Source organism: Anabrus simplex, chromosome X, assembly GCF_040414725.1.
Source record: "Anabrus simplex isolate iqAnaSimp1 chromosome X, ASM4041472v1, whole genome shotgun sequence".
NCBI lineage: Eukaryota > Metazoa > Arthropoda > Insecta > Orthoptera > Tettigoniidae > Anabrus > Anabrus simplex.
In genome coordinates, this window is record NC_090279.1 from 216,636,650 (window position 1) to 216,663,808 (window position 27,159).

The 27,159-nt window shown below is 41.5% G+C and overlaps 1 protein-coding gene across 4 annotated transcripts in view; it reads right to left on the reverse strand.

The window, feature by feature from the left end:
* Window positions 1–27,159, reverse strand: part of LOC136886796 (uncharacterized) — a 262,354-nt gene that overhangs the window by 39,681 nt on the left and 195,514 nt on the right. For all 4 annotated transcript variants that reach the window (XM_068230684.1, XM_067159601.2, XM_068230683.1 and 1 more), the window contains one exon: window positions 15,371–15,552. In XM_068230684.1, the coding sequence (XP_068086785.1) occupies window positions 15,371–15,552 (182 nt within the window). The remainder of the gene's footprint in view (window positions 1–15,370; window positions 15,553–27,159) is intronic.

The window sequence follows — 27,159 nt, forward strand, 5'->3', positions numbered from 1 at the left end:
CTTCTCATAGCTAGGGAAAGTCCCAAGCTGTACAGCGTGGAGATAAGGTGTTGCATCTTGCAGCAGCTGTAAAGTGTCAGTATTCACAGTGAGAGAAATGGAGCAAGAGGTGCTCTAGCCTACGATAGCTTTCTTTAATATTCAGAAATGAATAAATAAATAACGTAGGCCCTAATCTTCAGCAGTAGATCTCCCTTTAGACCCCTCTGTTTAGTTTCGCACAGCTCAAAATCTGTTCCTCGTCTATTTTAGGTAATATGCTCAGCACTGTATGTCCGAACACGAGACATTGACGGGGCGGAGGTCGATAGTACACGCTCAGCGAATCACAACTCTTTCTTTGGCTGAGGCGTGGACATGCCTTGTTTACATCAGGATTAAACTCTCGTGAAAAATCATATAGGTAATGTGAGCCCTTACAGAGTACACATTGGTAATTAACACTAGCATGCACATTGCTTACGTGATGTTTGGGTGTAGTTCTAATTGACTGGTTAATCTGCTGAACTTAAGTACCTGGCTTGATTGCCTCAAGTGCTAAACATCTCCACAACACCTCCAGAGATTCTAACTCAGAACCTGAAGTATTTCCCATGCCTTCCTAGTCGCTGGGTCTAGTTTGTTGATTAACTATTGTGACAATAATAAATCTTCAATCGAAACATCTAAGTCAAGGGCCTGTAATGCCTTCACATTGGCCTGACTTGTGTTTATAGCCTCTCTGAGGGAATTGGCATTCTCTTTTTGGATTGATTCTTGCTCTAATATCCGCTTAATGTGAATTGACGAAATTAATTTGTTGTTCTGAAATCCGTCTATTAACCTTTGCCAAACTATGCTGTAGTTTTCAGCAGATAGAGGGAGACTTTGTGCAATAGAAAGAGGTTCGTTTCTTAAACTGCTAATTAAGTAGTGAAATTTCTAAATATCGTGCAAATCTTGATTGTTATGGATCATAGATGCAAAAGAATCGTGAAATCCTCTCCTGTCTTCGTACTCGCCTCCAAATGGTTTCAGTGTAATAGTAGGTAATTTGATGTGGGCCCCATTGTAATTATTGCTTACTGAGATATTCCCTTGAGTGCCGTGCCTGGAAAGATCTGTTATTTCATGCTGGGTGATTATTCTGTATATGTCGACCTTTATCTGATGATATGTGTCTTCAAATATTTCTCTATCTGCTTCGTATGTTTCACCCTCCTCACTGATTTCTAACTGGGATTGAATGTCCTCATACTTTTGTTTCAATTCCTCTAAACTTTCTCTACGAGAGATAATAGCCACAATTCCCTGCTCACTGTTAAACCCATCTATGAAGCTTCTAATACGTGTCACGCTGTCCTTTATTATACCTCGTTTGCGTATTAGAATTTTAATACTCTTCTGTGTCATAATGAAAGGATAGGAATAAATATATGAATTGTATCTGACCTTGTAAGGTGTGTCAAATACTTGTCATCAAGGAGCCATCTTGAAATGACTCAGGGTTGCTACTGCCAACAGTCCACAGGTTGTACGTTCCACAGCGCGGAAGATTTGACCGGCGCGATTGGTAACTCTGATTTAGCGGCGTGAGTTCGCGCGTAAATCAGCCACGTGGCGAATTGCGTCATAAATTGCACCACGATACATCACACAATATTATCGGCATAATCAAGTGACTGTAAATGGACTATGTTTGTTGTCACGTAAAAAGGAAAACTCGAAGATCCGGCCCGGAGAACGAAAATGTCTGACCGAGATGAAATTACTGTATGTTCACGATCTAACCTTACCTCTGGTGGTCGCATATAATAACCACATAATAAAGTACACTTTCGGAGGACCAATTAAATGTTATTAAGAAAATACCGTTTATGACAAATAAAGAGCACACAAGTCACTGATTTATTCAGTTATACGTGAACTAAAACACACAATTACTGTATGTACTGCCTGTACATATACAATTATACATTCACACATATGAGGTACGCACTGACACTAAAAAAAACACTAGAAATATTATTTACACTTGAAAAGACGTAACTAAAATTGTGCCAATGGTTTGGCTGAACTTAAAATGTTGGCACTGTTGTGCAATTACATAATTCATGAGACTGTTGTCTCCACATGTTACGTCTGACGCGCTTCTTTTGTCTCTCGCGCCAGAAAACAGTCCTGGAAGCGAGGTGCTGCCCTCTCTTCACAGCTTCATCAATAAATACATTATATAAACGAAACACTACAATATTGCTAAGTTAAAACACAAATAAATGATACAATCTCCCTCTCCAGTCGTTCCACTCATGACTGAGTATCGTGACCCAAGGACTTTGTTGTTCCTTTTATAAGCTGATACCATTCTGTACGTACTTGCGTTTTCCGGACAGTAACTCTCCATGATCTCTCTTACTTGATCAGCCCATCTTTTTGCGACTCGTCCTCGTGTCCTTGTGCCAGAAACGTTTCCTTGGACAATCACCCAAATATAATTGTTAATGCGATATGTGCACTAACAGATTGATTGATTGATTGATTGATTGATTGACAGGACAAACTAATTTCGATTATCAGACGCGGTTTTGGCGTGTGGCCTCCGGAGAGGGCTGGTGCAGGTCTGACGCCGTACAGGCGACCTGCGCGTCTATGAGGATGGCGCCCTACCTATGATGAATTCTAATTATGACGACGGCGCACACACTCAGCCCCCGAGCCACTGGAATTAACCAATTAAGGTTAATATCCCCGACTCGGCCGGGAATCGAAACCGCGGCCCTCTGGACCAAAGACCAGCTAGCGATGGAGCCGGACAGCCGCGGTTTGAAAACGTATCGTATGTTAAAGCGTTTTGTCTGTCAAGCATTGTCCTTCTAGCACGTAAAACCACACCATGGCTTTTACAGGACATGAACCACGCTGTGGAGTCCCCCATGACCCACTTAAAAAAGTGTTGTAAAAATTCAGCTGTAATGTTTATTTTAGGTTGGATTAATGCATTTACCTACGAATACTCACATATGTTATTGACAATTCATCTGTCACGTTATAAATAACTATACACACTTGGGAATCTCGTGATTTACTAAGGTGTAACTGTTCTAATATATGAGAAAACATATTTCAAACATCCATAATATGTGAAATGACAGAACACAGCACATTTTTGTTAATTTCAAGCATCCTGCAAAAGTTTGCTTGATGATGCTTGTTGTTTTAAGGGGCCTAACATCGAAGGTCATTGGCCCCCTGCAAAAGTTTAGGCTCTCTCATCTTTGCACTCACCGCAGATCCCATGCCGGTGTTCGACACACAGACTGCGAGAACAAATCACACACTCTGTTTGCCCTTTTCGGTCTTTGTTTCTAGGACAAAGCGCACATCGTCCAGGCCTGTCTCTTACCACTACATTTTCACTGGTAGGCTCCTCACAGCCAAGAACCCGAGAGATGAGACTTCGAAGATGTTTAGGAATTCTTTACGACAAACGCATTTCGATATGACCTTCAAACAAAGAAAACGCAAGACGTTTCAGAAACTCATTTCTTTTCGTGTTTGAGCCAGAGGAATTGTTCAAGTAATGGATGACAAATGAATTAATCCCTGCAGTATCTAACATCCCATAAAAACACTCGTGGCCGTCTTCTCGTTTTTCTAGAAACAGTTCTGGAATGAGACAGCTGATCATGAGTATCCACGCCACCCTTGGTTTCATTGTAAAACAATATCATTTCAGGCTTATTTGTGAGAGGTTTTGTGCCAATGTTTTTAAAATGACAATGTTCTAGAACAATAGGATACGAGAGAAAAAGTAAAAAATAAAAAATATTTTGTTTGTTTGTTTTATTTTTCAAGGACAGAAGGACATGTGACAAGTGAACATTATACTGTACTAAGAAATGGAGTGATTTGCTTGTTGTGTTACTCTTGTATGTTAATACTGTATCTTGCCATTTGAGAGAAATAAAATGATAACTTTAAAAAAGTCATCAACAATACCCTGGCAGTTCACTGTCGACAACAAAATAACAGCCTTGTTTCTCTTAGGAACGATCGATAGCATCATTGATGTCTCGTCAAACACAAATTCTGATGAAGAATTTTTTGCAGCAACTGTGGGGGAATGTCCGACTTATTTTTTCTCATGGTTCCTTCTTTTGCTAACTCTTCAGCTACTTCACATGACGTGAATCCGTGAATATCCTCAGTCAGACGTAGAACATACTGTGTGGGGATTCCTAGACTGGAGTCACGTTGCTCTTTACCCACACATGGAATTCCATAACACATATAACATGCTTTGCAATCACACATCATTACTATCTTTAAGCCGAATTTGTCTGGCTTGCTCGGTATGTACATTTTAAACGGGCATCTCCCTCTGAATGATATCAATTGTTCGCCAACAGTAACAGGTTCAAATGGTGTATTGTTATCTCTACACTGGTTCATAAACATGTCCCACAATTCTCTTATAGGGGCGAATTTATCCGCTGCACGTCTCTCTTCCCTCGTAGATGTATCGTCAAACCGTAGACAATTCAACAAAACTCATAGTTTTTGCTCATAGTTGCTCTAAACGGAGGGGGTCCTGAGCTTTTAAGACCAGTGTTCAATCCAGAATTTTTCAAAACACCACTCCGATAAAGAATACCTATCATTGCCCTCAACTCTCACACATTTGTTGGGTGAAGGTAGCTTTGTTCTGAAGTATATTTGGATTTCTGCAAATTGATTTCTGAATTTACATTTCATCCACCAAACCAAACAAAACCCCAGGGCACTTAACGCTCCTGAAAAGCCTTGGCCTGCCCAGCCCAAAGGTCTGCAGATTACGAGGGGTCGTGTGGTCAGCACGACGCATCCTCTCGGCCGTTATTCTGGGCTTTCGAGACCATCTCACAGTCAGATAGCTCCTCAATTCTAATCACGTAGGCTGAGTGGACCTCGAACTTGCACTAAGGTCGAGAGAAAAATCCCTGACCTGGCCGGGAATCGAACCCGGGGCCTCCGGGCGAGAAGCACGCACGCTACCCCTACACCACGGGGCCGGCTAACATATCATCAGTGAAAAATAAATTGGAAATGTCTTTTTCATTCAAAACCTTATGTGCGAAATTTTTAGCTCCTGGATAACGATGCACCAAATTTTGCTTACTTGTTCTTGTGTTAGCTGAGCGGAAAGGGTTCATGTACCACTTGTGGCCGTTCTTCCCGTAGACAGCATTTCTAGAAACGGTTTGTTCTGCATCATTACCATCAGATTCTCCTTCAAACTCGTCATCTACATCATCCTCTTCAGTTGTTGCATGATCGTCTTCATCACTGTCTTCTTCAAAATCACTAAATCATTGCATATTACATTCCGACTTACTGCTTCTTCATTCAATATTTTTAAAAGTTCGTCAATCAAAATTCCTCTGCTTGAAGACGCTATTTTATGTTTGCAAAACTACATTAAAATGGATAATACCAAATGTCACCGCTTTTAACACAATTTTCACAACTACACTTTATCATTCAGCAATTTAAAGCAAGGTACCGTAGCTTGAATGAATTTCTGTTACACAAACCACAATGCGGGGTTATATACGAAGGTAACACAGAAATAGCAGATAACGGTCGATCACAACGCTTGTGCGATGCTGTCAAATCAACAGTTAAACAATCACACTACAGGTAGATAAGAGCAAGATGGCGACGTTTGGCGGATGTGCAAAAAGTATGATGTGGTTCTAGGGTTAAACTTAAGTCGTCAACCGCAACTGGGTGTTTGTGCTATCGAGCACAGTAACCAACCGACAGGAGATGTAATTTGGTGGAGTTACTTAAATTACTAATTGTTCCTTTAATAAACAATGAAAACATCGAAAAACAAGAGGGGAACATTCTCATGACAATTCTAGGACCTAAATGGAAAATAGTATTTTAATGAAAATGAGATCATAGGAAATCTCAAGTAATAGAAAAAATCACATGCACCATTAGAAAAATAAGATTAAAATTCTGTGGTCACCTGATCAGGATGGATAACAATAGGCTAACAAAGATAATACTAAATCTCTCAGTATCTCTAAAAAATCACAACTGGCTTACAGAAATAAACAAAGATATTTACGAAATTGGTATAAAGAAGGCTTATCAGAAATGGCTCCAAACAAGGGCCGAGGCAGACAGGGAGTTGTATGTAGATGAAAGAAACAGAGCGAAACAAATAGTTGATGAATCCAAAAAGAAGTCATGGGAAGATTTTGGTAATAACCTGGAAAGGCTAGGTCAAGCAGCAGGGAAACCTTTCTGGACAGTAATAAAGAATCTTAGGAAGGGAGGGAAAAAGGAAATGAACAGTGTTTTGAGTAATTCAGGTGAACTCATAATAGATCCCAGGGAATCACTGGAGAGGTGGAGGGAATATTTTGAACATCTTCTCAATGTAAAAGGAAATCATCATGGTGGTGTTCCAAACAGCCAAGCTCATGGGGAGGAGGAAAATGATGTTGGTGAAATTATGCTTGAGGAAGTGGAAAGGATAGTAAATAAACTACATTATCATAAGGCAGCAGGAATAGATGAAATTAGACCTGAAATGGTGAAGTATAGTGGGAAGGCAGGGATGAAATGGCTTCATAGAGTAGTCAAATTAGCGTGGAGTGTTGGTAAGGTACCTTCAGATTGGACAAAATCAGTAATTGCACCTATCTATAAGCAAGGGAACAGGAAGGATTGCAATAACTATCGAGGTATCTCATTGATTAGTATACCAGGCAAAGTATTCACTGGCATCTTGGAAGGGAGGGTGCGATCAGTCGTTGAGAGGAAGTTGGATGAAAACCAGTGTGGTTTCAGACCACAGAGAGGCTGTCAGGATCAGATTTTCAGTATGCGCCAGGTAATTGAAAAATGCTACGAAAGGAATAGGCAGTTGTGTTTATGTTTCGTAGATCTAGAGAAAGCATATAACAGGGTACCGAGGGAAAAGATGTTCGCTATACTGGGGGACTATGGAATTAAAGGTAGATTATTAAAATCAATCAAAAGCATTTATGTTGACAATTGGGCTTCAGTGAGAATTGATGGTAGAATGAGTTCTTGGTTCAGGGTACTTACAGGAGTTAGACAAGGCTGTAATCTTTCACCTTTGCTGTTTGTAGTTTACATGGATCATCTGCTGAAAGGTATAAAATGGCAGGGAGGGATTCAGTTAGGTGGAAATGTAGTAAATAGTTTGGCCTATGCTGACGACTTGGTCTTAATGGCAGACTGTGCCGAAAGCCTGCAGTCTAACATCTTGGAACTTGAAAATAGGTGCAATGAGTATGGTATGAAAATTAGCCTCTCGAAGACTAAATTGATGTCAGTAGGTAAGAAATTCAACAGAATTGAATGTCAGATTGGTGATACAAAGCTAGAACAGGTCGATCATTTCAAGTATTTAGGTTGTGTTTTTTCCCAGGATGGTAATATAGTAAGCGAGATTGAATCAAGGTGTAGTAAAGCTAATGCAGTGAGCTCGCAGTTGCGATCAGCAGTATTCTGTGAGAAGGAAGTCAGCTCCCAGACGAAACTATCTTTACATCGGTCTGTTTTCAGACCAACTTTGCTTTACGGGAGCGAAAGCTGGGTGGACTCAGGATATCTTATTCATAAGTTAGAAGTAACAGACATGAAAGTAGCAAGAATGATTGCTGGTACAAACAGGTGGGAACAATGGCAGGAGGGCACTCGGAATGAGGAGATAAAGGCTAATTTAGGAATGAACTCGATGGATGAAGCTGTACGCATAAACCGGCTTCGGTGGTGGGGTCATGTGAGGCGAATGGAGGAGGATAGGTTACCTAGGAGAATAATGGACTCTGTTATGGAGGGTAAGAGAAGTAGAGGGAGACCAAGACGACGATGGTTAGGCTCTGTTTCTAACGATTTAAAGATAAGAGGTATAGAACTAAATGAGGCCACAACACTAGTTGCAAATCGAGAATTGTGGCGACGTTTAGTAAATTCTCAGAGGCTTGCAGACTGAACGCTGAAAGGCATAACAGTCTATAATGATAATGTATGTATGTATGTATGTATGTATAAATGAGTAAGTCTTGCAAGACAAAAAATATTCAGAAATCTGATAAACAAACAAATTTGCTGATCAACCTAAAGCACAAGCTACAGGATGGACGGAAGAACGCAAAAGGAAAGACAGTGAAGAGATTTGGGGAAGACAAGAAGAAACGTGCGAAGTAAGTTCAGATGCGCTCCTCAGGTGGGCATAAGGAATGAAAAAAGAGGAAGAAAGGAAAATCCTGAGAAAAATCTCAGGACGAAAATGCGAAAATGGAATTTGGATTTTTTTAAAAAAGAAATCAGATGAAATTGATCAAGTTACAAAAAATATCACAGATACCATCAGTAAACGCCGATTACAACTTGATGGTCACTTATATAGAATGGATGATAACAGGCTGACAAAGAAAATTTTAAACTCAGCCTTATCAAAGAAAAATCGTAATAACTGGGTAAAGAAAATGAGTGAAGACCTAAGTGAAGTTGACATTAATGGAGAAACCTTTCAAGAGAGAATAAAATTCAGAACCTTAAATCACAAACACAAAGCGCACCGGACTAAATACGGGATGGAGTGAACAACGTAGAAAGAACACAGCGAGAGGATGAAGAGGTACCGGAAAGAGAAGAAGAAGGGGAAAGTGATAAGTTCAAACGCGCTTGTTAGTTGGGCTAACGAATTACCATTGCGATGATTTCATTATAGAATTAATAATTTACTATTATCATTATTTTGAAGTACAAAGGGAACAAGAGTTATGTAAAACATGTTCAAATATCAAACTAGTGTCATGACAGCGGCAGTATAGCACTTTATCTAGGTCTGATCATCCGTTGGCTCTGTCACTTTGTTTCCAGTCCAAGCCACTTGCATTAGTTTCGCAGCAGCAGCTGGTATAAACCGGGTACATGTCTTTACCAATAAGAAATGCCCAATTTCACTCTAGCTCTTTGCTTTGAGTCAGCGTACTGGCCTTCGGGTCGAAGGATCCCACAATTCCATTCGGGAGTGGGTCAGGGATTCGAACTTTGTCTCGTGCCTTGCGGACTGTATTTTTGTGTTCATCGTAATAGACGTCTTCATTTAAATACTAGAAATCACACTGCAAACAGAAATACGAAAACTGGGATGTTCCGACCCCGGGAGATTCGTGAAGATTCAGGAAGAGAAAGAAACGGTCAGTTTGCCGAACGAAAGACCGCGGGCCCGCATGAAGGAGCAGAAATACGCTACACTGGTGCCCTCTCTTCACTTGAGTCCTTCAATAGACGAGCAATACTTATACCTAACATACTTCACCAATGGTTGCCAGAACAGACGACTCACCAGACTTACAAATGGCTTATGAATTTTAAAAAGACGCCCAGAGGCGTCAAATCGAAGACGAGTGTAGGAATCAGACCTAGTAAAAGGGGTAATTTATAAAGGCATGTTTTGAAAACAACGTAAACATGTTCTACGGTTTTTGTTACAAAGATACGAGTATTCTAGCACAAAACATACAACTCAAACTGTGCTTTGAATTTTTCATATTTTTGCAAAATAGAGTTCACATTTTGGCAAACATCTCTTCAAACTGTGCCTGTCTGTAATCCGCACCACTGCCCTTTCCCGAAGCAAATTCTGCTGAAGCCATCCAAGAGATTCATTCCGGATGCAGATTTGTTATCAAGTCATTAAGCGAGTTTAGTTGCTGCTATCGTCTTGCTTCACTGCCACACCAAAGAAGAATGTCTGCCATCAATGGGCACTTACAATTTTGAAACAGTCAGGAAAGCTCTTGTTTCCTCTGAGGCGTGTTATGTTGAGCTCAATCCATGAAATGCGCAGTCAACCTCAACAGTAACGTGGGCCAGGACTGCACAGGGTGTAGGGCGGGTTTCCTGTTTATTCACCTCTATCGCAATGTTCCAGTACTGAGTTGCTCGGTAAAAATACATGTGTTGTAAAAATTGTACACGTGACCTCGTTCAATCATTTCGGAACTAGTAAAAGTATAATAACTGAGTTGAAGCTGCAATTACTCTACGGATTGTTATTTATGTAATAGTCACACGAATTACGAATAAATATTACGAGTTATTATTATTTTGTGTCTTTCCCAGAATACAGGTATTGTGATCAAATGTATTGCAAGATATTTAGGCATACAGGAATGAGTTTTACGATACGAGAAAATTTGTCTCAGGAGAGGGACCAACTCCAGATGTTGAAAGGGTTAACCACGACAGCTGAAATCCGTGAATCTGAAGCGACAGACGCTGTGTCTGTCGTGAGAGGAGACTGACTCTTGTTCTCTTCCCACCCCGTGCTCTAGATAATCTCTCAGTTCCACACCATTCGCGGCCCTTCCAAGTGCCTGACCCCTTCAATTTTCGCTTTTATTAGTATTAATAGAACATAGTTGGACTACAGTAAAGACCATCACCACAGAGCAGACGTTTCCTCCCACTCTTCCAAGGATCTTGACGTGTTAGTACGAGCCATCACTCTCCCTGCTGCCATGTCTGTCACAGACCGATGTACAGTCCCTGCCATACACTACTCTTTCTCCCCTGTTAATACTGACTGTTGGCTTCGATTCATTGGACCATACCTGGCGATACGACGTCTTACAGTTACAGATAATCCTGCACGTTCGCACTATTGTAGTCGTGACTTGCGACAATTTGCCACTACCGTATTGTGAAAATCCCTAATGTTACATTCGCGGGAACAAGTAAAGCATATTTTCTTTCTCTGTGGCATTGTAAATCTGTTCGAGTAACACCAGTTAAGTAGAATTGTGACGCGTTCGAATAACGTATTTAATAAACATGCTATAGTCGTGTAAAAGAACGAACGCAGCATTTCATTAATACGGTCTTATTTCGTTCAATTCGTACGTACAGAATTCAGTTAGGAGGTAAATCAGCAAGAACCCCTCCGGAAAGGAAAGCAACTTTATGGCCTCTATAAAGATGAATTCAGTTGAAATGCAACCCAACGTTGTCTTGTCAGACTTAGCCTTAGACTTAAGGCATATGGACATGCAATATATGTGCTTGTGTGTGTCTCTTCAGTTCGACAAGAAATAGCTAATTTCAAGAAGGGAGCTGAATAATTTACACCAGGCAAACACCGAAGTAATGCGTACATCAAAATACAGGCACAAATAATATAACATTACTGCAAGGAATGTCTGATTTCAAAACTGGTAATTCTAGACTGAGTTTCCAGTTTAATTAATTCAGAACTTCATTTCTGAGGTAGCTCGATGTTTGCGGTCACTTCAGCAGCGGGTGGCCCTCTGGCTTCATCTCGGGGTATCCTCGCTAACCTGCCTGGGAACCTACCCGCTCGCTTCGAGAACAACATTCTTCTCTCGCGCGCATTATTTAGAAAAACGAAGTCTTAAAAGTTGACGCATAGTTGAAACACATTTAAAAAAGGGGCACTGCTTGCGTTCAACCTGAGATAAAGTAAATATGAATTACACATTGCACACCTACATGACCTAACGAATGAAACAGGGGAAATGGTGTTATTTAATTTTCTGTTAGCATATTCTTTGTCTTGTAAGCAACCTCCGAACTCGAGTACGTTCGACTGGAATGATGTCCGCACTTCTCCGGACACCATTTTCCACAGTCTTCTCGATATATTGTTATTTTTCATCAGACGTTTAAAAAGTTTAGTAAAAACAGCTTTATCCAGTCCGTTCTACCGGATCGATCTGCTTCATTCGTGTTTTATTCTCTCCGGAGTTACTTGCCGGTATTTCTAGGTCCACTTTGAATAATCCTAAAATCAAATTACCAAATGGCCACTCCAATAAAAGCAGGCGGTAGCGGGTTGCACACAGTTCAGGAGCAATATCTCTACGAAAAGCTAAACGATTAAAAATGGCGGCGATTATAGACAAACCTGCAATGTCAACACATATATACGATCTGGAGAGAAATAGCGTGGGAGTAAAACACACTTAGCATCCCTAGGGATAAAAATGGGGAGGGAATATGTTGTATGTTGGGTATTCAGCCCCAAGGCTGGTCTGATCCTCCACAGTTCCACCAAAGGCTATCATAGACAGCCCAGGCATCACTAAAGAAGCATACTAGGGAAATGAGGAGTGAGGTATTTCCCGATGCTTTCCTCAGTCACCGAGCTAGAAGATGCTATTGCATATCAGTCTGCCAAGTCCACTGAAATGCATGCATCAACCGACCCAATAGGCGATATTTTCACACCAATCATAACAGCGACTGGCTGCATAAGGAATGGTATTACTAGCATCACTCATAGCTCGGTCTCTTTCATATTGTCAAAACCAAAGATGAGACTGAGACAGGTCAATGAAAAACAAATTGCTCTAGCCTATACTAGAAGACACAGTGCACTGTAAACACTAAAACACTACATCTCGCCAACAAGGGCTCGAGAGGGAGTGACATATAAAAATAATCGAAATTCATACTTTTTCGCGGTCGCTGACATGAATAGTGACACTACAGATGCCGTTTAAGTCTCCATCGGCATGTGGGGGTAAAAAAAAAAGGGTGAAAAAGACAATGTTGAAAATGATTGAGATTAGTGCTGAATGCATGGTGTGCGGGTTCGTTATAGCTCATTCTTCATTAAGAAAACAGTATTGTTCTTATGACAACAGGATTGCCATATCGAATGGCTCTGCTCAACACCGTACCGGGAAAAACAGTGGTACATAAATTTGTGATATTCAGTATTTAAGTTAAGACAAAAAGCGGAAGAAACTAAGCTACAAATTAATTGTATGAATTAAAGGAGAAGACGGTTTACAGGAGCTATTTTTTGGTTTGCACAGAATCAGAGGTAAACTATGGCACATAAAAAACCTCAGCATTGAACTGTAAAGCAAATTGGGGGAGAAAATAGACACATAATTTCTATGGGCTCGAAGGGTGAGGGATGCATTTAATTGCATTTAATAAATTTCTCCAGCCCATAAAGCCTATAAAACAGACACAACAAATAAATACTGTAGATTACTACAAAATATCACAGTTATTAAAGAAAGAAATCACACACGTAGGCTTATCGCATAACTCTCACTCAAGACAAGACAATTACTCAGCGATTTAAAGTCTAAAAACACACACGCAATAAATAAATACTGTAGATGACTTCACTACAGAAGTGAGCTGCCGGCGGTTCACCGAGTGAGAGCAGCACAGAAGAAGGAAAATGAAGGAAGCCAACCAAGCGATGGCTGTTGCTGCCACTGTGCTTCCTCCCTACGAATGTACACTCACTGAGCAAATGTCATGGGATAGCGGAGCACTGATGCGCGTGCCAGCGGCAGTTGTATACGAGACCTTGTGAGCAGTGGCTACGCATGTGACAGGTGTAACATGGAACGTCGTCGTGAGCTGACACCGTTCGAACGGGGTATGGTGGTCGGTGCCCGACGGATGGGAAGTGCGATTTCGGAAGTGATGCGGGAATTCGGCTTCACACGATCAACCGTGTCCAGGGTGTATCGTGAATGGTTGAATGCGGGTGTCACCGTCCACAATAGACGAACGACCGGCCGTCCAGCCACCCTCGATGACCGTGACGGGCGACATCTCACACGGATTGTCAAGAGTGACAGACGGGCAACCGTGCAACAAATCATGGCTCAATTCAACACAGGCCGTGCTAGACACGTCTCCCAGTGACAATGGGTTCTATGGGGTATGGGAGCCGGCGCCGCACACGGGTGCCACTGTTAACCCAACGTCATCGGGCACAACGACTTGCATTTGTCGCCAGTCACCAGGGATGGACACTGGAACAATGGCGTGACGTGATATGGTCGGACGAATCACGATTTCAACTGCACCATGCCGATGGGAGGCACTGTGTATGGCGCAGATCACGTGAAGCGATGGATCCCGCCTGCCTCGAAGGTGTGGTCCAGAGCGCTGGTGTCTCTGTTATGGTCTGGGGTGCATTTTCCTGGTATGGAATGGGCCCCCTAGTTGTTCTGGAAGATACTTTGAATGGTACGCTGTATGTTGAGGTGCTCAGAGACCATCTCCACCCATTTTAGCGCCCAGACGGTTCTGCGGTGTTTCAAGATGATAACGCGCCGCCACATCGCCCGGGAATGGTTCCAGGAACATGCAGCGGAGGTCCAACGACTGCCATGGCCACCCAGGAGCCCCGATATGAACCCTATCGAGCATATCTGGGATGTCCTGGAATGCAGGCTCCGTGCCATGGATCCTGCACCCACGAACAGACCAGCATTGGCGGCCGCTCTGCAAACGATTTGGTGTCAGCTGCGTCCAGAGGACTACCAGGGACTTGGCGAGTCACTTCCACGGCGTCTCACTGCAGTTCGCAGGGCCAGAGGACGCCCCACACGCTATTAGGTGACTATCCCATGACATTTGCTAAGTCAGTATATTTATGAAAAAAAATGTTATATAGTTATTTTAATAACTCTCGGACAAAAATGCCTCATCCTTTTTATCTATCTTTCATAATACATTACGAAGTACAGTATAATATTCCTTAAACATGAGGAATTGTGGTGTCCAAGAAGGGGTGTGTTCACTCCTTGTGGGCTCATAAGAACAATACTGTTTTCTTAACGTGGAATGAGCTATAGGCTGATTGGTGACACTCTCAAAGAGAGTTGGAATCGTGCAGGCTACATCATGTCCATAGGGCGATGCGTAAATTCACACATTTATCACTTATTTTTATGATTTCAAAAACTACTTCTTCACGGACAATATGGGATGTAACAAGGATAAAGCTCCACGTGAAGCAAAATAATATAAAACTATAAGTCAGCTCGTAAAATACCATTCAACACAGCAATAAAGAAATCTCGCAAAGTTCACTGGACACATAGTTCTAAAAGAATCCTGGAGCGCATGGAGTAATTTCATATCAGGAAAAATTATCTGACTTCTTCTTCTTTTGAGAGCACACTGGATCACTCTTGGTTTGTCGAACTGTCCGAGCCTTGCGGTCCTCCCAGTGCTACTTCATACGTGTTGATATTCTTTGTTGAGTACAGAATATTCTAGTTGGGATTTTCTTCTTTGTGAGTGTAAAGTGAAAGTCATATTTTTAAGTGTTGTGTTTAGTTTTTTTCTTATCCATACTATCATCGGGTGTAAGACCAATTTCTTTCAAATCCTCCCTAATTTTTTTAATCAATTATCTGACCTATTTATAACGAATGCTACGAAGCAGCGTGTGTCCTCTAGTTCTTCTACATTTAGTAAATTCTGAGGTGGAAATTTTAAGAGGTAAATTCTACTTGAGTAGGGAATAATACTTTGGAGTGTCGCGCAGTGAAGCAAGTGGAGTGCTTACCTGGAGGAGGCCTCAGAGAAGGCGGTTGGGCTGCTCATCACGGGAAAAAGCCCAGGGTCTATTTTCTGTAGCAAGCTCACGTTTCGACCTGCATTCATCATCATTTCCGTCATATTCACCTTGTTGTTCGTCAGAGCCTCCTGCCACGTCTTGATAGCTCCAATCAAGTAGCGCGGGCAAGTCTGCAAACACAACACAACACTCTTATCATTTCTCCATTCATAGAACTGATGGAAACTGGAAATGTGTGCAGTAAGTACACTAGCTTTTGAGAAACGGCAAACGAAGTCGCGATGCCCGGCTGAGTGGCTCCTAACAGTGGTGTAACGTTAGACATGTCTCTCTGCACGAAAATGGTCAGAAGATCATATCACAACGAAATACAGTTTAACCTCGATGTCTGGAATGTCCATTACTCTAATTTCCAATATCTCGAAGTAACTTCAATTTTCCGGCCGTTTGACCTTTTATTTACGTGTATTTATTTCTTTATTACTCGAAATTCGGTTACACGGATTTGTCGAAGTAAACGTTTACTCCCTTGAAGCAAAAAATACTCTGTAACTCCAATTTTGTACAGCATTTTTAGTCTGTGACGAACAGTTAACAAGTAGAGAAAGGGTTAAATTGATGGTGAGAGGTAATATGACGCGAACTGAAAAACACACTTCTAATGATCGGTAAATCAGCGAAGCCCCATTGATTTTCGGGTGTGAATTCATTACCGGTCACGTACGAAAGCAACCCGGGAAGTCGTGGATGACAAGCTCCATTTACGAATCTTGGCTCCGTGGTATCGAACCTACATACATTCAGTCGATTATCAATGACAGTGTCTCTCAGAACTATAAATGTTGTTGAAAAGTATGTAGAAGAAAATAAAATTAACAGTAAAAAACAGAAGCGAATAATGTTTTTACCAAAGGTGTTAACGAAGGTGTTGTTCTTGTTTCACTACTGTATTCTATCTTTCGAAATGTTACTTTGATAAGGGTCAGAATTAAAGCGATGCCCTAAAATACGAGTGTGTTAGTATATTTCTAAATTATATTTCTGAATTATAAGCCCGTAGATACATATGATTCAACTATGCGCTATATATACGATATGAAGATATGAAGGATCCACTGTAGTTTGTTTTTACAATTTGTACGTAGAGGAATTGCCATTCGGTTGCATGCAGCAGCACTTATCGTAACACAGCTGCAAATAGTGTGTGTCCTTGCCGTCTCTCGCAATACGCTCCTCACAAAAGACCTGCACCAAATTATTGAAAAATATAATTACAGCACTGCTAATTCATATTTAAATGTCTAGGACTTAGCATAGGCGAGTCGCTAACGTGGGAGAATCACACCACAATGCTGTGTGATAGAATAACTCCTGCTATTGGTGTACTCAGCCGATTAAAATACGAAAATTCGTACAAAGTTTCTCGTGGACTGTTGAAGAGTATTTACCATGCACTAATTGAAAGCCACCTGAATTATATGATTCATGTTGCAGTAAAGAACAATTTGAAAAGATCAGTCTCTTACAGAAAAGAGCATTGAAAATACTCTTCAAATTACTCACATTAACACCAATACACCAGTATTGTAATGTGCTGTCACTAGATGGTCTTAGTGAAAAGAGCTTCAGCTATTATGTTGTATAAATTGAAAAGTGCACAACCTTATTCCAACACACTTTGCAACTGAAATTCTGGTACAGATTCATGCAGTACAAATTCACTGTAAATCATCAAAGTCTATTAATTCTTTATGGTATTACTCTGTAAAATTTTTGAACTGCATTCCTGACCATATTCGAGAAGCTACTAGATTCCCAATCTTCAAAACCAAGCTTGTTAATTTTCTACAAGTAAAAATGTCTATATATTTATTGAACGAATGAACAACGGGTTGCCACTATCACGATACAGAATGTCTGATCACATAGAAACATAGCGGTGATATGGACTTTTTAAATTATGGACGTCCGAACGAACGAGATCTCAGCATGTGTACAGATCCACGTATGGTGGTGCTCTTCATGGCAGGTATGGTGCCACGAGCACCCACCATTGGGCCGATAATCTCTACTTCATTCGACTGGTATTTAATTTTGTAGAACGGTACGGTGGACGCAAATGTTGTGCTTTTCAAGGTGAACTTCAGTAGGCTAGCCGACATGGTGCTCGAATCGGATGGTCGGATCGATAATTAAGCCTTTCTTGTCGTTATCTTTAAACGCAATTATGCCAGTTCGTCTTCCCTGCCACAGAAAAACCGTGGACTTCTTCATGTACACGGAAGTTTTCACTGCGGAGTTCTTCTGCAATCAGTGATCTTATGTTGTGGTAACGTGAGTTTCTGAGTACTTCGCCGTAGGGGCAAGAACCCACAACATGAGCCAGTCTTTCTTTCTCTCTTTCTCTCAAGATAGTCTTTGCTGATGCCTAATCCAATTGTTGGCCGGAGTATACTCTTTATATAGATCTACACTGATTCTCTTCTGAGGCAAAGAGCACCAAATTGCCATTTCACGAATTTTTAGTTCTCGGCTGATTTTTCTTCGATTGGGAAGGTCACTGACTTTATTGAGAGGTGATGTTGAGGGCCTGTAAAAAATGTGTCGTTTCCGAAGACAGACCACGTATCTTTAAAATGTAGCTTTTGCTGGCTCAGCGAAGAGCGTTGTATGAGCTTACTAGCCAATGTACCCGTGTTTTCCTACGGAATTCTCAGTAAGACTGTCTTTCTGGTTTTCCAAACTGATGTCAATATAGGTCATCACAATGACGTCAGTATGAATGCTGTCATAGGAAATACTCGATCAAAGGAAAAACCGCACATTGTCTCAGTTTAACGAATAGTACTACGCTGCTTTGTGCCGATCTAACAGTTCAAAATTCCGGAGCCAAAATGACCAGGCCGCAGACAGCCGCGAAAACTCCTCTGTCATTATTCCGTTCAAGTGTGCGCACAGCTCATTCCAGTCAGTGCCTCAGAGTAGGAATCGAATAGCTGGAAAACTACGGTGAACCAGTGCGTTACGCACCAGTAGTATCAGAAAATGTATGAACGAGAGGAATGATATACTAAAGAAGAGAGAGATATAACTCTCCAGTTACTTCCCGCCAATATTCAGGCAGGCTTTTGCACTCGATACGCAGCAGTAATCCCATCACAACAAACAATGATCAATGTAATGCTATTGTTTATCAATTTATGAGCTTTCTACATTGCAGGCCTTCACATTTAGTTTTCTTCTGACTCTGTGATATTAGAGCATCTAATGTAAAGTGAGTCGTCCTTTCTTTCATGACTCCCTCTTGTGTTATTATTGAAGCGATCGTTCCGAGCCGAAAAGTCACGCATCAAAATTTTGTTCTAGTCAAGGCATTATCCACAAGGAATTTCTACCTGAGGGAGTGACGTTGAATGCTGCACGGTAGATTAAAATTTTGACCCATTTCATGAAACGTCTACGCAGGGTACGACCCCAGTACACACAACAAGGTTCATGGTTTTTTGTCCATGACAACGCTCGCCCACACACAGCCAATATCGTCAAACAGTTCATGGCAAAAAAGGGGGTGGTGCAACTTGAACATCCCCCTTACTCGCCAGATCTCAATCCTCCAGACTTCTTCCTATTCCCACGACTGAAACTCGCTTTGAAAGGAAAGAGATTTGACGATACCTGACATCTTACGAAACGTGACAAGGCTTTTGAAGGCTAAGGAAGCCTTCTTGCAAAGTTTCCAGGACATGTATCGCCGATCTCAGCAGTGCATAGTTATGGGAGGGGACTATTTCGAAGGACAGTAAGGTCACTGTCGTAGATTGTTCATATATGTTGGTAGTACAGGACTATTCACCGAACGTTATTGTCACGGGTTGTAAATCAGACTGGGACTTCGCTAGAAGCTTCATTTTACTCTGGCCTGCGTCAACACAGATGAAAAAAAAAAACACCGCACCCATGCTACACAACAGTAAAATATGTTTTTATCTGGCACATAGTGTACAATACGAAATGTTCAGATCAAATCACAAATGAAGACGATGTTCATGGTTTTGCCCCGCACACATAATAACATTTTATACATCGGTCAAACAAATTTGCCAACTTCTCACGTCCTACGCAGACAATGGTGGTGGTGATTATTGTTTTAACATGAAGTACATCTTGGCAACCAACTATTGTTACTCTAACCAGGAGGAAAGTGGACAAGGTTGCGACAATGAAGGAAAGACAATCGTCGCGAAGGGCATGAAAATGAAAGACTCCCGAGGACACACAGACCAGGGATCGGAAGTCAACAACAGTTGACCAAGGGAGATCAAAATGAAACCAAACCCCATGGCGCAACACCCGGAAGAGCTTTGGCCTACCAAGCGACTGCTGCTCAGTGCGAAGACCTGCAGATTATGAGGTGTCATGTGGTCAGCACAACGAATACTTTCGGCCGTTATTCTTGGCTTCCTAGACCGGGGTCGCTATCTCACAATTAGATAGCTCCTCAATTGTAATCACGTAGTCTGAGAGGACCTCGAAGCAGCCCTCAGATCGAGGTACAGCCAAGCGAGATCGGATAGAGAAAATCAATGTGAGAACCCTGGCACAAGTTAGTGGAAGGAATGCCGCTAGAGAAACCGTGGTTGCCAACCCATTCAGAGCCCTTGGTCCCCATTTTAGTCACCTCTTACGACAGGACGAACACACACCAAATATTATATTCAACGTAACTAGCTGATGTACCCGTGCTTCGCTACGGAATTCTATATTCCATACAGAATTCCATGTTAGGTAGTATACACGTTGTAAGACTGTAATAAATAGCATAGCTCTTACTTAACATTGCCCTAGAAACGCGACGGGGAAGTCACCAAACGTCCAAGACTGGATTAGGGAATTTTCATTGTAATGGCACGCCTTCTTGCTTATCATCAGTCACAATCAATTCGGAGAGTTTTCATTATAATGGCGGACACTCATTCTCCACCTTTTTACATCCTCAGAAAGACTGTCTTAGTGACTTTCCCAACTTAATCAACATAGGTCATTACAATGACGCCACTAGGAATGTCGCGATTAAAAGAAATGCTACCATATTAAACACTCCAGCAAATTAAAAACCACACATTTTCTCACTTTTAACGAACAGTATTACGCTGCCGATCTAACAGTGGAAAGTTACAGAGCTGGAATCACCAGGCCGCAGGCGACCGTGAGCCGTGAATACTCTTTAATTTCGGTGAGAGGGGGGGGAGTAATATAGAGTCCCAGGGCAAAACTATGCCCTTTTACTAATTTCTTTCCTAGGAGTACTCGATGAGTCGGAAAATCTCAGTTCACTACACTGGCGAGGGAAAAACTGTCTGACTTGGAGGCAAATTTATCCTCCGAACTAGAGGAGAAACCCCCTCTTCGCTGCTAATTTGCAATAAAATAAATATAGAATCTAGTAAAAGTGACGAGCAAGAAGCTTTTCTTAAGAAACGGTTCTTTTCAGGATTGAATTTTGAATTATTTAGTGAACTGTGGTACTATAATCTGGAATAGGCCAAAATTGTAATTCTAGAGCAGGTCATAAGTGAGCCTCTGCCATTATTATTACGTGAAGTGTGGACGCTGCTCATTCCAATCACCGCCTCAGAGTAGGGATCGAATAGCTGCAACACTACGATGAACCAGTGTGTTACGTACCAGCAGTATCAGGAAATGTATGAACCAGAGGAATGGCATGCTAAAGAAGAAAGGTATCTAACTCCCCAGGTGTTTCCTCGCGAATATTCAGGCAGGCTGTTATACTTGGTCCGCAGCAGTAATCCCACCTATCGGAGATGAGTGGCAGCATAACAGACAAAGAATATCACAGCAAACAATGGTCAATGTAATGTTATTGTTGATTAATGTTATGCGCTTTCGATTTTGTAGGCCTTCACATTTAGTTTTCTTCCGACCCTGAAATACCACCCTTATCACAGCCGGTACGGTGAAACTGAACAAAACATAAATGATCGGAAATTGTATTCTCTATAACATTTCGATAGGACCAATAACATAGGTATTTAAAATTACAGTTTAAGCGCCTTCCCCTAAACTACTATTTCATCCAGGACGAATATTTTTTATAGCTTAGACTGTAGTTTCTTATTCCCCGACTCTATATAGAGATTTTCATTAAGTTCTGTTTTCTCGTGGCTCGGCAATGATATGGACTTAGCAACAAAAATACAAATTCATAGCCGGTACGGTAAAAATGTACTGTATAAAACGTAGATGATACAGACAGACAGACAGACAGACAGACAGACAGACAGACAGACAGACAGACAGACAGAAATTACGGAGAAGTAGAAAGTGAATTTCCTTGTTGCTGTGGACATGGCCGATAGAGAAATGCCATTCTTTTGAAATTCTGAGCAATGTACAGATAAAACTCTTATTTTATATGTATAGATTTTCCCCTCCTCTTTTTTTCACTCTGATTCGGTTTTTTCGGGACTCGTGGGATATTCGCGATTCCAATATAGTGCGGGACAGAAACCATTCATATTCTGCCTTCTGTTTGTCCTTCGCTTTCACATTTGTGTTTGCGTGTACAGAATGTTCCGTAAAATGTCGGAAGTAATCGAGAATGCATTACAACCCTATGGTCGAGCGTTTATCTCATCAGCTGGAATGGAGAGGACATTTCGTGTTACTTTTGCAGTCAGATATCATTTAGTTTACCACCTGATCATTACAAGTTAGGTTATGTCTGTTCTTCATGCATGGCCAGGCCATAGATAACGCCACACAGTTCAGTAGCCGGCTCCAGTTCACCATCAGAATGTTGGTAGCAGAGCTGGTGGTATACAATTTATAATCACTAGATTGCGTGCCAAAAGCCTCGATCGAATTCCAAACCTCTCCGCAGTGAGTGAGGGCATATGACGCTGTCGGATGGGGGCGTTAAACCTTGAGCATACCCCGTGGTGCTATTCGCGCGTAGGCTATGTGCCGGCTCCGGGTTTCACTCTCTCCCGGCGTACTAGCATATAACACGACATTCATTTCGTCTCATTAACTCCGCTCATGAGGTTGAAGTCACGAAAGGCATCCGGCCGTAAAACTTCGCTACAAAGATCCTCTCGCTTCATACCTGACCCCGGAGAGAAACTGGACATACAGTAGCCATCACTTCTTGTTCACAAACATTGGTTCAGGTGTTCGAAGTGAAATCCCTCTATCAGGTAACAGATTCATTGTCAATTATTTACAAAGTTTTTTCTTAAATGATTTGAAACAACTGAAAAATGTGTCGCTTGGTAAATAACTTCAATCCGTAATTCCTCTTCCTTCAAACGTAGGAATATTTATTCCAATTTTTCTTCTTCAATTCCAAATTTATCTTCATATTATCTCATCTCTCCAACTTTTAAAAATGCCCTTAATTCGTCCAGGATCCTGCATAGAAAAGAAACAGTGGGCCAGGTACAGTAGCGGCGCTAAGAAGCTCGCCCCCCCCCCCCCACCGTAATAATAGAAAATGGCCCCCTCGTTTCCTCATAAGGAAAGTTATAAACTTATTTCGTAATTCATCGTTGTATATTATTACAATAAACAACGACGCAACGATAATAACAATAACAATAATAATAATAATAATACCCGTGTGGGGATTTACCGGTTACCTCCATCGGGCGCGTCCCATTGGAATTGGGGAAGCTCGCTGGCTCTGCCGCCAGCAGAGTCAGAGGGTAGTAGGGAAATAAAATACCACCGTGAAAAAAAACTGGTCCCTTGCCAGGGTTACGGCGAAGACTGGTAAATGACCAGAAGCCAGAAAACATCTTGAGGCAACCTCTAGGGCTAACAACCCTAGTTGTAAAAGGATGGGTACCCGTCCAAAGAAAAGTCAAGTCAAAAAGCATGATGGCACAACATTTCAAGAAACATACCCCAGGGGGTAAATCTTCGGATAAATCCCTCGTCGTGAACGCCACGGCGCACGAGTCTCGTTCGGATTCTGGGGGAGACTCGACATCATGCAAGAGACGAGTCAAAAACTCAGGCCAAAATCTAAAACCTTTCTAGCAACTTTCAACATAAATTCACTTACACAAACTGGCAAGCTGAAAACCCTCACCAAAGCTCTTCACGAAAATCAGATATCCATAGTGGCCCTACAGGAAACAAGGTACCCAGATGAAGAGATTTTTGAATCCGAAGGCTACCGATTTTTCAAGAGCAAAGCGCAAAGAGGAATCCTCAATGGAGCTGTGATGCTTGGAACCGCGTTTGCTGTTAGAACCAAGAACCTTAAATCGGTTGCAGATTTCGAACCTGTGAATGACAGATTGTCTACACTCACAATTAAATGCGCGAACAAAACCTACGCCCTAGTTAACGCACATGCTCCTACAAACGATAAGAACAAGTCTGATCCAGACGAAGTTGATAATTTCTGGGACCTACTGGATGAAAAATTAAACAAAATCCCCAAACACCATGTCAAGCTTCTTTTGGGTGACTTCAATGCCCAACTAGGTCGTGAACAGAAGTACAAGAGAGTTATAGGAAATTACCCTGCTCACAAAAGAACCAATCCCAACGGCAAAAGACTGGTGTCCATTTGCGAAAATCACAACCTGCAGGTCATGTCGACCCACTTTCGCCATCTACCCAGAAAGCAAATGACTTGGCGTTCTCCCGTCCAAGCTCTCGGAGAGTTCCAAATTGATCATGTTGCAATCTCCAGGAGAAACAGCCCTGAGATTATGAATGTCAAGGTAAAGAAAGGCATCAATGTGTCCTCGGATCATTATATGTCTCTTATCAAATTCAAACCAATTCCCGCAAACACAAGGAAGACAACCAAACAGATCACATGCTCCGACAATGATAAACTTCGGCAAAGGCTAGACCAAATGACACTGACTTTAACAACGCCAAAAGTCTCCTTGTTGAGGCCGCCAAAGACGTTGCAGAAATCAAGAAAGGCAAAAAGCATGCCTGGTGGAATGGTACCTGCGAATCAGTCCTCCAAGAAAGACTCAATGCGTGGAAACAGTACTACTCTACGAAATCAGAAAATAATTGGGAAACCTACAAACCGAACGTGCCCAAGCAGCTAGGGTGTTCAGAACTGAGAAACGTAAATACGAAAAATCTCTCATTGAAAAGATAGAACAAAACTTTAGGAAGAATGAAAGCAAAGAGTACTACAGAGCCTTCAAACGCAAACTCACTGGCTATAAACCACCATTTCTATGCTTTGAGCGAAAGGACGGCACACTGGCGACATCAAATGAAGAAAATTGCAGCATTCTGGCAGATTACTTCAAGAATTTGCTTAATTGCTCTAAACCTCAAAGCGCCATTGAGACCAAGGAACCCTTACTCAGGTACCCAGATTCCAGACCACCCGACAGAGATGAAATCAAGCGCCACATTGCCCGTCTCAAAAATAACAAAGCGTCTGGGGAAGACTCAGTAGTAGCAGAACTATGGAAATATGCCCCAGAGGAATCACTTGATATCTTGCAAAAGCAAACGGAAGAAATTTGGAACAAGGAGACCCTACCCGAAGATTGGAAAATAGCTTTGATCCATCTATTACACAAAAAAGGCAGCATGAAGAACATCAACAACTACAGAGGAATATCTTTGTTACCCGTGACTTACAAAATTCTATCACTTGCCATCCTGGAGCGTTTGGAAGCACAAGTCGAACATCAAATAGGTGAATGACAAGGAGGGTTCAGAAAAGGTCGCTCAACAGCTGAACAGATCCAAAATCTCAAAACGATCATCAGATATTGTACGCTAAGGTCCAAGCAGTATGTGTCTGTCTTTGTGGACTTTAAGAAAGCGTACGACTCCATTGACCGGGAAGTCCTGCTAAACATCTTAAATGAATTTGGAGTTGATTTGAAACTGCTGGCATTAATTAGAGCCACCCTGACCGATACAAAATCCAAGGTGAAGTTCCACGGATGTCTCTCGCATTCCTTTGACATCAAAACAGGAGTCCGACAAGGTAATGGGCTATCCCCGATACTCTTCAACTGTGTTCTTGAAAAGATCATCAGAACCTGGCGGGTGAGATTACAGGAAACCAACTACAGTCCATTGAGAATAGGAACCAAATCCAAGGGGATCGCAACAGACTGCTTAGCATTTGCCGATGATATTGCTGTTCTCTCAAACGACATAGAAACCGCTAGAGCTCAAGTTGAAATTTTAAAGGAAATTGACGAACAAACTGGTTTGCAGATATCGTTTGAGAAAACAGAAGTAATGACTAACATCAAAGAGGCTCCACCAAAACTCCATACAAAATACGGGGACATCACCCGAGTAGACAAATTCAAATACCTGGGTGAAATCATCATGAAAAATGGACTGGACAAAGAAGCACTTCAGGAGCGAGTACGCAAACTGGAAATAGCCTACCAAACATCCCGCACAATCTACAACAAAAAATGCCTTTCCCAAAACACCAAGATACGTCACTATGAAACAGTTCTGAAGCCAGTAGTTCTATATGCAGCCGAATCCCTGTCTCTAAAAGCCAACAAAGGACTCCTTGAAGAACTGGAGAAAAGAGAACGCAAAATTGTGAGAGGAATCTTGGGATCAAAGTACAGAAATGGAATCCATCAAAAGAGATCCAACAAGGAAGTCTACAGCAAAATAGAGAAAATTACCGACACAATCAGAAAAAGACGGGCACGATTTTACGGTCATCTGAAAAGAATGGACGGAAGAAAGTTAACTAAAGAAATCTTTCACTTTTTTGATTCAAACCCCAAAACCACAATTCCCTGGTTTAGAAATACCAAAGAAGACCTGCAAATGCTACACATCTCAGCTGAAGACGCCCTTAACAGAGATCTCTTCCGCAAGAAAATATTGACGAACGGGCTAAACCGAGAGGAGCAGCCGAAGAGAAGACACGGTGCCCCTTGGACAGAGGAGCGTAAGCAGGCCCACTCACAAAGAATGAGGGAAATTTGGGCTCTAAAGAAGGCCAAGTTCAGTGTCAAATGCAACAAGACTTAACGTGATCCTTGATGGCCCCAGCGAATTATATAATAATAATAATAATAATAATAATAATAATAATAATAATAATAATAATAATAATAATAATAATAATAATAATAATAATAATAATGTGTATGTTCAGTCTTCAGCCCTAAGGCTGGTTGGATCCTCAACAGCTCTGCCATCAGCTGTCATAGATGGCCTAGGCATCACTGAAGAGGCGTACTAGGGAAATGAGGAGTGAGGTAGTTTCCCGTTGCTTTCCTCACCGAGCCAGAAGTTGCTATTACATATCAGTCTGCCAAGCCCACTGAAATGCATGCACCAACCGACCCTATGAGCAACATGTTCACACCATTCATAGCAGGGACTGGCTGCACATGGAATGGCATTACTAGCATCGCTCATACCTCAGTCACTTTCATATTGTCAAAGTCAAGGATTAGACAGAGACAGATCAATGAAAGTAACAAAATTGCTCTAGCCTATACCAGAAGACATGGTGCACTGTAAACACTAGGTCCTGCCAGCAAAGGCATATAATAATAATAATAATAATAATAATAATAATAATAATAATAATAATAATAATAATAATAATAATAATAATAATAATAATAATAATAATAATTACATAATTTAGTTTTCAGATCCGAAGGAACTAGAATAATACACTTATACGGTACGTATACACACACACACACACACACAAGAAATGCATATTCCAATTATAGTGACCAAAACGCGCTGATGAGAGCCTA